The sequence below is a fragment of the Amblyomma americanum genome, chromosome 10, assembly GCF_052857255.1.
Source record: "Amblyomma americanum isolate KBUSLIRL-KWMA chromosome 10, ASM5285725v1, whole genome shotgun sequence".
Classification (NCBI taxonomy): Eukaryota; Metazoa; Arthropoda; class Arachnida; order Ixodida; family Ixodidae; genus Amblyomma; species Amblyomma americanum.
This window is the reverse complement of record NC_135506.1, coordinates 88,357,243-88,371,184: the sequence shown is the minus strand read 5'-3', so window position 1 is coordinate 88,371,184 and position 13,942 is coordinate 88,357,243. Positions and strand designations below refer to the sequence as shown.

Sequence of the window (13,942 nt, the reverse complement as noted above, 5' to 3'; positions counted from 1 at the left end):
AGCTCCCATCAACATGTCTGAAACAAGCCTGCACTGCAAATACTTTCAGCAAAATAATTCCTTATAGCAGTCAGTGTACCATTATAATCAATGCTGACTGTAATAACAAGACTAAGATGCACGGGCCGCTGCATGCTCACTGTATTTTCACTGTATCTATTCTCCAGTTTAAGGGATGTGCCTGTATTTTGAGTCACTGATGTGGTTGATGGACATGGTCACTAAAGAACCAACTGCTTATACCATCTCTAGCTTAGGTTAGCTAACTGCGCCCACACTGTATGAGACATAACCAATGCACTGAAGAGGCGAAGAACTGAAGCCGCCTGTGTCATAGTGCTTACCTCATTTTGGGCGTCGTTGCCTCTTAACCTTAGAGCCCACTCAGGGGCCGTAGCCGATCTTCTTCATTTCTGCACTAAGTATCCATGGTCTGGACTAACCCGCTGCCCTGTTTCCGAAAGAACTGGGCTAGAAGGTGGCCACTTGATTCCTGGGCCTCCAAGCTGAACTGGGAGCACCCAGAAGCCTTTGACCTGCTGGATGAGATTCCAGAGCCAGTCAAAGCCATGGAAACCCTGGCCAGCACTCACGAGAGCCGCCTTCTCTCTACTCCTTCAAGGAGCCTAACATTGCTGAAATTCGTTGCAGCTCATACAAGACCTACCAATGTTGACATCAAACGTCTCACTTAAAGGAATATAGACAACAAATTCTTGGTTGCATGTTTTCTTCATAATGATGTTTAAGATGTTAATGTGCATGGATCACCATGTAGTATTCGCTTACAACTGCTAGATAATTCACAATTGAATTCCTTCTCTCACTTGTTTTGGTTTATACAGCCGAGTGATTTTTATGACGTCAAAGGTTAGTATAGGTAACATGAAGCATGAAGAAAACTGCAACATAATCACTTCATTACAAAGAAGAAAACATGCAACCAAAATTGGGTGTTTATGCTTCTTTAATGGATTTTCTTGTTTCTCACGTTTTTGGTCCATTGAAAACCACAGCTGGACTCAACCAGTCATGTTTCCATAGCAGTAACAGTACAACACGACTCTGTTATTACATATAATGTTTCTATCGCCACATGTATTTTGACTCTCTAGTGGCTTTTACGTAGACATTTCGAGAAGCAGGATTGTGTAAATTTAATCGATAGTGTGCATGAGTTGATAAGAGAAAAAAAAGAAACTACCTTGTATTTTAATAATCTGTTGTCACTGAAGTTCCTTGAGTTGGTGCCCTAGATGGATGCTGTTTGTGCTTAACTTCTTTATTTTACTATGAAGGTAACCACAAGTCCCGTGAAGTTGGTAATAAGCTTGTTGTCAGGCATTGTAGGAAAACCAAGTAGTTAAGCAAGTACGAAAAAAGGTGCAACAGGTCTTTTCCTACGCTGTCTGGTACTTTTTGCAGTCATGCATATGGTATGCATAGTCGTGTAGTCATGCATATCATGGGAAGAGTTTAGGTATAGGTTAAAGGAGAATAGTTTAGTGATCTTCGAATTGCTAAATACATTGCCTTGCTAAGTAACGCAGAGGCCAGATTGCAAAATTGAGGAAGGACTTAGACAGGCAAAGCAGAGTGTTCGGTGGGTGTAAAAATGAATACTATGAGGAAATCTAAAAATGTTCAGTGGTCTTGGAAGGGAACAAGAGTTTGCGATAGGCAGCGAAGCGCTGGTAGTGCTAAAGAAGTAAATCTACTTAATGCAGCTAGTAACCACTGATTTGGATCACGAGAGTGAAATAACTAGGAGACTAAGAAAGGGGGGGGTTGTTCAATTTACTCAGGTACTCTCGGATCATGAATGGCAATATGCCAGGGTCTCTCAAGAAGAGAATGTACAACAGTTTTATCTTCCTAGTACCCTCTTATGGGATGAAAACTTCTAGGCTGATGGAAAGGGTTGAAATTGAGTTGAGAACAGCACAATGAGCTATGGAAAGGAGAGTTATTGGTGTAGGGTTAAGATACCGACTGAAAGAGAGCAGTGTGGATAAGAGAAGAAAAGCATTAATGACATCTTAGTTGTAGCCAAATAGAAATGGGCATGGGCATGTAATGCAAGGCAAGGGAACTGATGGCCTCTTAAGGTAACTAAGTGGGTACCAAGAGAGGGCAAGCATGATCAGGTGGGCAGGTGAGATGAGGAACTAGCAGCGATGTGGTAGCCACAGCTGGCACTGGACAGGGTTAATTGGAAGGTTATGGAAGAGGCCTTTATCCTGCAGTGGGTGTAGCTAGGTTGGATATGGTGATGTCAATTTAGCTTTTCATGATAATCCTGTCTAGTTGTTATCCAGATTGTTTTATAAATGTGCTATCAGTTGACAAGTGTCAGTTGACACTTAACTATTGTCATACAGTAGCCATTATTTGAGAACCAGAAGATTGCAGAAGTTTAGGAACAAGAGTCGCACAAGAGTGTGGTGTTACGTGGCTTACGGCTTACGCAACATATCCAAAAGGGCTACTTGCTATTTCGTTGTTCACTGAGGGCACTTTTGCCAGTATGATGATATTACATGCATTGCAGCACGTTAACATCAATCTACTCACTGTGTTTTGAGGCAATGGTGGATGACTTCTTGCAAGCTATCGCAGGTGCCAAGCCAAGACCTATGGTTATTGTTTACTAGTGTCCAGGCAGCATCAACTTCACACATTAACGCATAATGTTTTGGTTGGCTCCTGACCTCATGATGAATACAGCAATAGATGCGATGAACAAAATGGGAGTGTTTGTTTTAGTGCATTATTTTCACTGTGATGTTTCACAGCACAATTTCTTATTTTTCATGGAAGAGTACCTGAATGCACTATATTTATGCAGTTGCTAAAAAGTTTCACAGTCATAGATGTGGGTCGTTCTAAGAACTCACGCAGTGGCTTTCCGAGAAGAGCATAAAGCTCAGCTTCAAATTCTCTTTACTGAACAGTTGTACTGCATACTGTATTGAAGTTGTTTCTTGCACAACCTTCAGCAAATTGCTGGGCGTAATTATTGAAAATTCTTGTCACATGTTACACTGCGTTGTGTGGGCACCTTTCAGTGTTCTGTTTATCTGGGTGACGCAATTGGCTCAAAATTCTGTGCTAGTTTCTGCTGGTAGTCAAGAATTTGTTCCTCGCACTAGTTGCTATTCTGTGCCTTTTCTCATGGAGACTGGAATATCTTTCGACGAGTTGAAGAGCCCATCTTGTTGTTTCTTATATGAGGTGCACAGCGGAAGAGGTTACATTGACTAACAAACAAAAATAAACTTTTGCAGACAGATGCTTGATAAATTTGTTACCACTCAGTTACGCACATGGGGCAGGTTAGAAAACAATGCACGCGCTCTGTTGTCCCAGTTTAATATATTGTGTCTAGACTGCTTAGTAGTCAGCCAATACTACTGAGAAAATTCTATGGTGCACGGAACTCTGGTTGGTTAAACTTCATGAAGGTTTCCTAGAATGTTGATCCTGAGCATATGAAATATAACTGACAGAATTACAGTGAAACAGCACAACTGCACATGCACACACAAGAGAAGAAAGGATGCAGGACAGCGCTGCCTAGCAACTGACGTTTGCTGGCACGCCTCACGTGTAAGTACACGCAAGCAAATCCAGAAAACCAGAAAAGCAAAGCATAACAGACCATGACCTAACCATGCACACTGAACATCGTGAAAGCAAGAAAAAAGGAACTTAAGAAGCAGATAACAAATACTGATATTTTTCTGATTTCCACTTCTGAATTCCTTTTTTTTCCTTACTTGTAGGATGTTCAGTGTCTGTGGCCTATCACAGATTGTTGTGGTTTGTTTCCTTTGTCTTTCTGGTTTTTTATTTGCTTGTGTGTACTTATATATGAGGCATGCCAGTAAATGTCATTTGTTAGCACTGTGTTATATCCTTTCTTCTCTTCTGTGTACATATGTGGTTGCGCTGTTTTACCATCTGATCAAACAAACTTGCCTAGCAGTTCGGGTTGGCACTGACAGGGTTTTGTGATGAAATGATTTGTTGCAAAGGTGCTTTTGTTTTTATGTATGTTTTAATTGGTAACAACTTTTACTGTTAAATCTATTTTTTAATGTTGACATCACTGACATCACCCTTGTACCTTTCTTCTTGCACTTGGCAGAGAAATTTCACTCCGTGTTCTCTTCCCAGTCTCATGTCGAGGGTGCGTTCACCTCTCAGGGTGAAATGCGCAAGCTGACAGGTGTAGCATATGCTTCTCGCTGTCACTTGATTTGATGCTCTCCATGTGTTTTGAATGTAAGATACTATAAAACAGAAGCACAAAGTAAGTGGTGCTTTGTGAGGAGTTCCCTTTCAGTAACAATACATTTTGTTGAGTCATCTACCAGAGCCATGCCCGAGCAGTAATACCTTATTGACGCTTTCCGAAACAGAATAGGAGCTAATAGTAGTGACGTACTAGATTTCCAGCCCCCCGAGTACTTCCCATTGTGGGCATTGCTTCAAAGCACTCCATTCTCTCTATCCCGTTGCGACATTGATAACTCTGTGTACGTTTATCAAAATTGTGTTGTGTTCAGTGTTTCTGTTCCCTTTGAATAGTGCTGTTAAACGTACAATGAATGCTTTTCTTTGTTTTGAAGAGACCACTGCACTGAATGAAAGCATTTAAGAAAGAAAAGCAGGCATGCATAGAAGCAAGCGTCTAGGTAGTCACGCAGGAAATGAGGGTTGTCACATGTGCAGGACTTATTGCTCCATAATATGTTTATCAGGCAGCACGAATGAAGCATATAAGTATGCCTTTTAAATTGGAAATGACAAAGCAATCGGAGTACAATATGCAAAACAGTCATGCAATGTTGGCCCCATTGCCCCATTACCTGTTATGTTTGATTCATTCGGGTGCATTTTTTAGGAAGAAAAAATAACCGACTTCGGTGCACTGACCTCGAAATAAATATAAATGTGCAGATTTGACTATAGTCACACATCACTGGTTCTGCTTATGCATCTTTATGAGCTCTTGAAAGAAGGACACTGGTGTAGTGACATGCGTGGGATTTCAGGAATAGCCTACTTAATATTTTTTCTTGTTTTTTCTTCGGTCACTTTTTGTTTTTGAGCATGAACATCATACTCCTCATGTCTGTCATCCTGTCTCATTCTTACTGGACCAAGTGCAGTATGGTTGCAAAACTTAAAGCCAGCTCTGCTAGCTCATTGTGTTGTCTAGAGTCTTCGCTTCTTCAGTTTGGAAAGAGCAAACTGCACTGTTGTAATTCAGCTACAATCCATGCAGTTAGTAGTATACAAGTCAATGGCAAGCAGAGTGACAGTGGCTAGGGAGCTTGTACCAAGGAGACTTCATGCATGTGAAGCACAGAAGCTCAGCACTCCTGATATGGGTACTTTCTTTTTGTACTATTTGGCGTGGCTGTATTTAATGCTGGGCAATAATTACACCACTACAGAATGTGATGGAGTGAAAGCTTTGGATGCCATGTCAAGGGTGGAGTGTTCCAGTGAGCAGCAGTTGGAGCCCCCTCACCTGTTGAGCAAAGACCCAATCGCAGAGGGGACACTGCAGGTGCATGGAGCTTTCCCTGTACAGGCAGGACAGAAGGTGAGCAGGCAGTATCAGCCTGAGACTGATGACTGGTGATGTGGCAGAGCCTTGCTTCTGTGTCTTTGAAGCTGTAAGTGATGTGGCAAAATATGTAATGAGATTGTATTGAGACCCCCATGCGAGGGGTATTCAAACGTGGTTCCTTGTAGTCCTTGTAGTGCTTTTTGGGGTTCCCCAAGCACCGAAAATCCTTATCTGTACTGCAGCTACCACATTTCCTTTTGTCCCCTTTGTTTTTGGAACTAATAGCAGTCTGTTTCGCTATGCAGCTGGTCCTATTAGGTCTCTTTGATTTGCCTGCACTCGCTGCAGTAGTTCCGTGGAGCTCCGCGGTGATTCCGCCACCATGCAGCGTCATTTCAAGTGCAGCTTGGCAGTGGCTGCTTCCAAAACGAATGGTCGAGTGCAGGCCTGGTCGTCTGGTAGCCTTGGCGTCGCTACCAAATCACAGCCAACTGCATGCCGCCGACACCAACAGGTGCCAAAATCCCAAACTACGTCAAGTATTTTCAAGCAAGAAATCCCAAGAAAGTATCGCCATGAACCAGCCCCAGGAAATAGTCGTTTCATAGAAAAAAATGTGTCGTTGCATGTATACACGCAGACGATTTACGAATATGCGCTGAAATGCCGCCTTTGAGGCTCGACTTGGCCGCTTAGGTTTACAAATATGACGCCATGAACACTTCTTCACCTCCTCCTTTCAAGAAAGAACTGACAGTTTAATTTAGAGACCAATCCCATATCTTCTTCGCTTCTCCTATCTACACAGGAGCTCCGCCATATTGCTGCACTACGGCTGCACTTCCACTTGGGAGAGTGCAGGGTAGTCAAGAACTCGTGCTGCACTAAGCTGGCACTTTTGCAAAACGAAGACGGAAGTGCCGCGGGCGCGCGCTGCACTGGCAAAACGAATGCGAAAGTGCTGCACTCCTTGAACTGGTGCAGAAAGTGCAGCCAAATCGAAGAGACCTATTATTGACCTTGATGATGATTATTATTTTGTTGTGGTGCAAGGGCATTTGGGGCCAAAGAGCTCCATTGGCACAAGGTATTTTCTTTTTGCTCAAGGTGGGTTCAAAGACCCATTTTCCTAGCATTTCAATCTAAAGAGGCCGAGCACGAGGCCATGGGAAAGCTTGTACCTACTGTATCATCGGTGGGCACCCAGCAGCACTGGGGATTGAACCCCGCACTGCCCGCATGTGAGGCGGGTGCTCAGACCACTAGGCCACCACTGAACTTGGCCATGTCCTTAGGGACTGCAGGTTGCATGCTATTTTGTGAATGTCAGGCAGGAAAACGAAGAAGTCAATACGCTGTACGCGTCAATGGTGCCGCAAATGTTTTTGCTATTTAGAAAAGCTTATTTAGTTTTACCAAGCCTCACTTCACCTTGACAGGCAATGTCTGGATCTGAACTCTTGTGACAGAGTTCCTGCAGGTAGAAAGACTGTTCACTTGTTTATGCAGTGATGTTAAACATGTCATTGTTTAATGTGCCACAGCGTGTTGTACTCTGCAGCTGGGAAGGGGTGTGTTTAGTCTGAAAGCAAGTGTGAACTCCTCTGAACATTCTCACTCTGCCAGAACTGTCCTCGTTCATTTTGTCCGAGCGATAAAAGGTTGAAATGATGGAAAATTATTTACATTTTCTGACCCAGAGTTTTAGTTTTCTGTTATTTTCACCTGTCAGGTATTAGGTTAAACTGTTTGATATATCGCAATCCGTTTTCGCCGTATAGATCGTTATGTGGTTTGCTTGTATTCGGAGGCCGCTATGGTCGAGGGTGCGGTTTGTGAACATTCTCAAGGTTAGGCTACATGCAACTTACAGTATATGCTCATGTATAGGCCGCCAACGTGTATAGCCCATACCCCTCACTTTTGGCCGCAAGAAGAAAAAAAATAACTAAAATGCCTAGTCCCACAAAGTGCTACAAGATAGTGCTAGCTAGTTTTTCCCACACTGCATCTATTATCATCATCGCTGCACAACACAATGTTTCCGTGGCTTTCTGTTTCTAGTTTTCACGGTGCCTTGCCCAGCGCCATTTGGTTTTTGTTATCCGGTGCTTCATTCGGAAGTGTGTGGACTGCTTGCGGAATCTGTTGTGTTGCGTGTGCTGTCATGTCGTTGTGAGCAAACACCATACCAAACAATTTTAGAGTCACGGGGCTGTCAAAGCCGTGGATGGCACAGAGAATGACCAGCTTTGGGCGCACGCCAACTAGGCGAGCTCATCCGACAGTGCTGAGAGTGGCGATGAGCGGAGCTCCTCTGACGGCAATTAGTGTTAAAGTGGTGATGAATGGTGAAATAAAATGTTCGTATCTTTCGCCAGTTTTTTAATTATCTGACACAGTAGTCGCAGTGCCACCACAGTGTGTTAATGTGCAGCTATAGGCCTGATTCGTGTATAGCACATACCTTAGAAAATCTGATGAAAAAAAGTGTAGCTTATACGCAAGTATATATGGTAAATACTTGGACAGCCGGTGCTGGTACAGCCGGTACAGCACCATACAACACATATGGACGTCGTGGGTTTGGAGAACCCACCATTGGTGCATGGTTGTCTTTTCTTCTACCTTTAATTATCTTTCAGGTAAAAAAATCACATAATTTTCAATTGATAAAAATCACAATAAGAAATGATCCCCTATCCTTTCCTTTGCTTTGATGGCTGTTAATGTTCTTGATAACGTCAACATACTTGAGGTATGGTAATGTTAGTTGTTATGTCAGCCGCCGCGGTGGCTCAGTGGTTATGGCGCTCAACTGCTGACCCAAAAGACGTGGGTTCGATCCCAGCCGCGGCGGTCGAATATCGATGGAGGCGAAATTCTAGAGCCGTGTGTACTATTTGTGTCAGTGCACGTGTCAGTGCACATTATTTGTGTCAGTAACGTGTCAGTGCATGTTAAAGAACCCCAGGTGGTTGAAATTTTCGGAGTCCTTCACTACGGCACCCCTAATAGCCTGAGTCACTTTGGAACGTTAAATCCCCATAAAGGTAAACATAAACATTACTTCTTATGTATGTTAACGTTACTGTTAATGTACTTGAGGTATGAAAGAAAAGGAAAGAAAGTCAGTTTGTTGTCATTGAGATTACTTTCCACACAGGAATTGTTTGAAATCATATTGTAATATTTATTGGAGAAAAAGTTGCATCTTCATGCAATTCTAGCTTATGCAGTACACAATAAAGGACTATAGACACCAAATTTTGCTTGCATGTTTTCTCCTTTCACGTGCTCTGTGAGACATTATTATACGTGGACCACCATGTGATATTTTCATATCACCACTAAGTTATTTACAAGTTCATTTATTTTTGACCCTGCTTCATTTTTATCAACTGAGCAATGGCTGTGATCCATATTTGGTCTTAACGTCACATGAGGCATGAAAAAAAAACTGCTGATACATCGCTTGTTGTGATTTCAGCATTTGAAGCAGGCTGGATTAGGTGTTGTAATGAATTAAAACTATGTATCAGCATTTATATTGCAGTTTTTCTCATGCCTTACATGACCTAAATGTCAACTACAGATCACAGCCATCATTCAGTTTGTGACGTTCCTGCCTGTCAGGAGTCAGTCTCAAAGCAACCTAATTTGTTGCTATCTACGGGTCCTGCTGAAGCGAGGAGAATTGAGCCAACAAGGCAGTAACCCGGCAAAACATTATTTCTCTGCCTGAAGGCGAAACTGGGGGTCTGCTCAACGCTGGCTTTTAGGAGAACTGGTTGTCCGTCCGGCAGGTTGAGGATTCACTCCACTCATCTTGCGTCGGCGGGCTGCAGCTGCCTCGTCTCTCCCGCGGTCTGCCCTTCTTCCCGGCGGCCGGCGCTCTCAACTCTCCTGTGTCTCTTTTCTTCCCGCCACGACCACCGCGCCTCGCTGGAGATTCTCGGATTCTCTTTCTCTCAATGGGGTCTTCCCTGCCCAACGGTCTTTTCGCCGTCGCTGCTCGAGCAGCCGGCCAAGAAGGCAGGCCGAATTCTCAGAAAGCGTGCCTGTTACAACGGAAGGGCTGATCGCCTCGTTGGGGATGTCTCGGGGGGATCAGGTGTCCCTCGCAGGGCATTGCTTTCCTGTAGCCAACGTCTCTCCTCCTTTGTTGGCAGCTCTTCTGGTGCCAGCTGCCGACTTCCTTCGCCACTTCGAGCCATTACGCCGTCTGCTGCTGGTAAGGAAGCTTGCCGCCACGCACTCATGCACACACAAACGTGCTCATCTGCCTGCGCCTGGAGGGGGGGCACAATCGCACAACAAACTGTGGGGAATCTGTAGTGAGCGTTGGGCACCGCACGCGGCCTCCCGTCTTCTACCCTCTAGCTTCCTGTGACCCGTCTGTGTCTGCTGCGCCCACCAAATTCCACACCAGCGCATTCGCAGGCAGATCGAAATCTATAATTCTGCGTATAGACGCAATGTCGCTGGCACAAGTCGGCGGAGTGAGTTCTTGGAACCCTGATTGTGAGCAATATATAGTCTTCATGTCCTTCATTCCTTCGCAACCCCCTCTTCTTATAAAGGAATTTTCTAAGAAAATTCTGTATTCACGTCAGTCTCACAGCACACTGTTCGTCACTCAACTCTCAACTCAACTCCATCTTTCATTGCACAACGTTATGAACGGGCCGGTAACTCCATCAGGCAGAGCAAATTTATATAACCAAACAAAACAGCAAATCTAGGTCTGCTCTTATGGTTAACCACCAGTCAATTACGCATGACAGCTTGGAGACAAAATTTTGCTACTAAGACGAGAATGTGTATCCAATTAGTCATTCTCATAGTTCAATCTTATATCTTGTATCTTTGAATATTGTATGTTTGTATCCCCCCTGCAATTATGCCTTCACCATGCTGCAGGAAATGTGAATAAATAAATAAATGGTAGCAGCGACTCACAGACTCCTCCTTGCATCATGCTCTCCACGAAAAGGCTACGTAAGATTAGGAGGTAGTCAATGCAATTCTTTGACCCTTGGTGTCTTTTTTCATTGGCAGTTTCTGCAGTGTCCTGCCTCATCCTGTCTCAGCCCACGCCAGAAATAGTCTTTCTAACTGCCCGGCGGGTCTTTTGAAAGCCTAAATGTTCTCCGCCTTCCATAGTGTGGCATAACCTCACAACTTCACTTCTCATTAGCAAAGGGACAACAGCTCTGTCGGCAGCGCTGTGCGCTTTGTCTGTGTATCGGAGTATATGACAAGGGTCCAAATGATAAAAGCCCGACTCTTTTCTTTCTGAGCTGTTGCACATGTTTATCAATTTTAATACAGATGGAACTTTCCTTTGCTCCTCGTACAGGCGGGTTTGCTTAATCGCAGGGGGAATCTCGATTACTCTGGGGTCGGCCGCATTGCTGAGCGTGTCTGCAAGGCGATTGGTCTCCCTTGCCTCACGCACGCCTTCTTCTTTGCCTACGCATAGGCTCACTACCACTTCTGAATGCCCTCGCTGGTGATGGCCATCGGTAGAGGTTCTATTTAGTTCCTTGAGACCTTCACTCCTACCCTTGCCTTCTTTCATACGCTGCTTGGAGCAGGCTGTGCGTTCTGGAAGATACCCATGCGATACCTGACGCAGAGGCCAAAAGCATGAAGTATGCCCGAACCTGCCGCACGAGAAGCACACGCCTTATTTGACGCGTCGATTGAATTCTCCCGTCTGCCTGGATGGAGCTCTTCACATATCCGAATGCTCTCTACAAGCAGTTTCTCCAGCCGACCCAGACGTTCACGAAACTCATCCATCTCTTCTCTGCTTTCTGCGCGTCCTACAATCGCAGTGTTCCTGCGGGTCAGTTCAACTGTTCTTTATTAGATGCTACATCCACTGCCTCTTCGAATGCCTTGGGATCATGTTATAGAGCATATCTCCTCAGAAGATGGCGGAGACCATTCAGGAAAATACGGGTCAGCTTTCGCGCCTCGCTTCTCTCTTCGACGCATCGTCACCATTGACATCCCCAAAGGCCTCAACCCCGAGGCTATGCAGCCAGCTCACGAATGAGCGCACGTTCTCACCAACGTTCCGCCTTGCGCTTAGAAACTTCTAGAACTTCCTGCACGCAGGCTCAGTATCAAATCGGTTCAGCCCGAGCGCTTTAAACGACCTATACGAAGTCACGCTGGCCACCTCCTCATCCAACCACACAAAGTCTAGAGCTGCCCTGACCATCTTACACCACGCCATCCCGATTAACTGTTTCTCCTGCCATCCACCAAGATTACTGACCTGCTATATAATTTGGAGAAAATTTCTTATTTTCGGATCGTTGTTGCCCCCCGTGAATGATGGAATCACATCTCCCAACAGCATCTGATTTGCTCCTATCACCCCTTCGTGAAGATTCGGTGATTCTTGTAGCGACAGGTTGGCCCCTTTCTCCTCGAGTATGAGGGTGAATGGTCTCGCACCAAAACTTTAGCAAGATCCCACCGCTGCCACCACTTGTGACGTTCCCGCCTGTCGGGAGTCAGTCACAAAGCAACATAATTTGTTGCTACCTATGGGTCCTGCTGAAGCGAGGGGAATTGAGCCAACAAGGCGGTAACCCGGCAAAACATTATTTATTTCTCAGCCTGAAGGCGAAACTGAGAGCCTGCTCACCACTGGCTTTTAGGAGAATTGGTTGTCCGTCCGGCAGGTTGGGCCTTCACTCCGCTCATCTTGCGTCGGTGGGCTGCAGCTGCCTCGGCTCTCCCGTGGTCTGGCTCTCTTTCCGGCTGCTGGCTCTCATGTCCCCAGTGTCTGTTCTCTTCCCGCCACGACCACCGCTTCTCGCTGGAGCTTCTCGGCTTCTCTTTCTCTCAACGGGGTCCTCCTCGCCCAACGGTCTTTTTGCCGTCGCTGCTCCTGCTGCCGGCCATGAAGGCACGCTGAATTTTCAGAAACCGCGCCCGTTACAACGGAAAGGCGATCGCCCCGTTGGGGATGTCTTGAGGGGGATCAGGTGTCCTTCGCAGGGCATTGCTTTCCTGTAGCCAGTGTCTTGCCTCCTCTGTTGGCAGCCCTTCTGGTGCCAGCTGCTGACTTCTTTCACCACTTCGAGCCATTGCGCCGCCTACTGCTGGTAGGGAAGCTTGCCGCCATGCACGCACGCACGCACATACACACACACACAAATGTGCTCGTCCGCCCGCGCCTGGGGGTAAGGAGGGGCACAATCGCACAACAAACCAAGAGGAATCTGTAGTGAGCGTCGGGCACCGCACGCGGCCTCCTGTCATCTACCCTCTAGCTTTCCGTGGCTCGTCTGTGTCTGCAGCGCCCACCGCATTCCACACCAGCGCATTTGCTGGCAGATCGAAGTCTATAATTCTGCGCATAGGTGCAATGTCGCTGGCACAAGTTGGCAGAGTGAGTTCTTCGAAGTCTGATCGTGGGCAGTATATAGTCCTCATGTCCTTCAGTCCTTCACAAGTTCATGAAACTGAAGCTGGAACTGCATGAGAGGAGAAATTATAAAGTATTTAGCGGTCGTAGGTGATTACTGTGAGGTGATCCATGTATTCTAGTGTCTAGTGCATGATTTGGAGAAAGAAAACATGCAATAAAAATTAGGTGACTCCAGTCATTTAGAGGTCTGTGCAATTTGGCTGCACTTGCTTTACCAATTAAAAGAATGCAGCACTTTTGTATTCATTAATCCAGTGCCTTGCATGCCTCCTGCCCTTCCTTCTCCATTTCTCAAAAGTGCCTGCCTAGTACAGCACAAGTTCTTGGCTGGCTTGCGCTCAGTGGAAGTGCAGCTGGAGTGCAGCAACATGGAGAAATGTATGTGTAGGCTTAAGGAGGTATAACCTCCATCTTAATGAATTAAAAGTTCTTGCTTGAACAAAAGGAGGTGGATAACTGTGTTTCGGGATACTGCTCCATTTTTCTCATTTTGTGTGTTGTTGCTAGAATATCTCGCTTTCCTATGTTTTATGTATGATGGTAGCGAGAGAGCAGAAAGATGGGTTTCTTGAGAGCACAAACGAAGTGAACAAGGCTCCCAACTAAAACTCCCTCCCCCCCCCCCTCCATTTTTCACTTTGGTTATCTTGTTGCTGCTATTTTGGAACTTACCACTTAATTCTTCATGTCTGCTTTCTGAAGTCGCCTATAGAGAACACTGTTTTTTTATAAATTTTTGCAGCAAACCCTTTTTTTCCTTTTTGTACTCTTGTTTCAACCCCATGCTTCTGTACAATGTTTCACTAATTGAGTAAACTGAATAAAAAATTGCGGGGGCACTTAAGAAACTTATGTACATATGAGTAATGCAAAAGCATTCCAATTCTGTTTCTGTTCAATTC

General features: G+C 45.2%; 1 protein-coding gene across 6 annotated transcripts in view; it reads left to right on the top strand.

Moving 5' to 3' along the window:
• Positions 1-13,942, top strand: part of LOC144107994 (uncharacterized) — a 50,858-nt gene that overhangs the window by 8,264 nt on the left and 28,652 nt on the right. For 3 of the 6 annotated variants that reach the window (XR_013309458.1, XM_077641255.1, XM_077641251.1), the window contains exons 1-2: positions 3,922-5,399; positions 5,466-5,617. Coding sequence is in view for 5 of the 6 variants with exons in the window: in XM_077641255.1 (XP_077497381.1) it covers positions 5,288-5,399; positions 5,466-5,617 (264 nt within the window). In the remaining variant the exon portion in view is untranslated. Of the gene's footprint in view, positions 1-3,921; positions 5,400-5,465; positions 5,618-13,942 lie in introns of those variants that run through there. The other 3 variants (XM_077641254.1, XM_077641253.1, XM_077641252.1) reach the window with 1 other exon arrangement.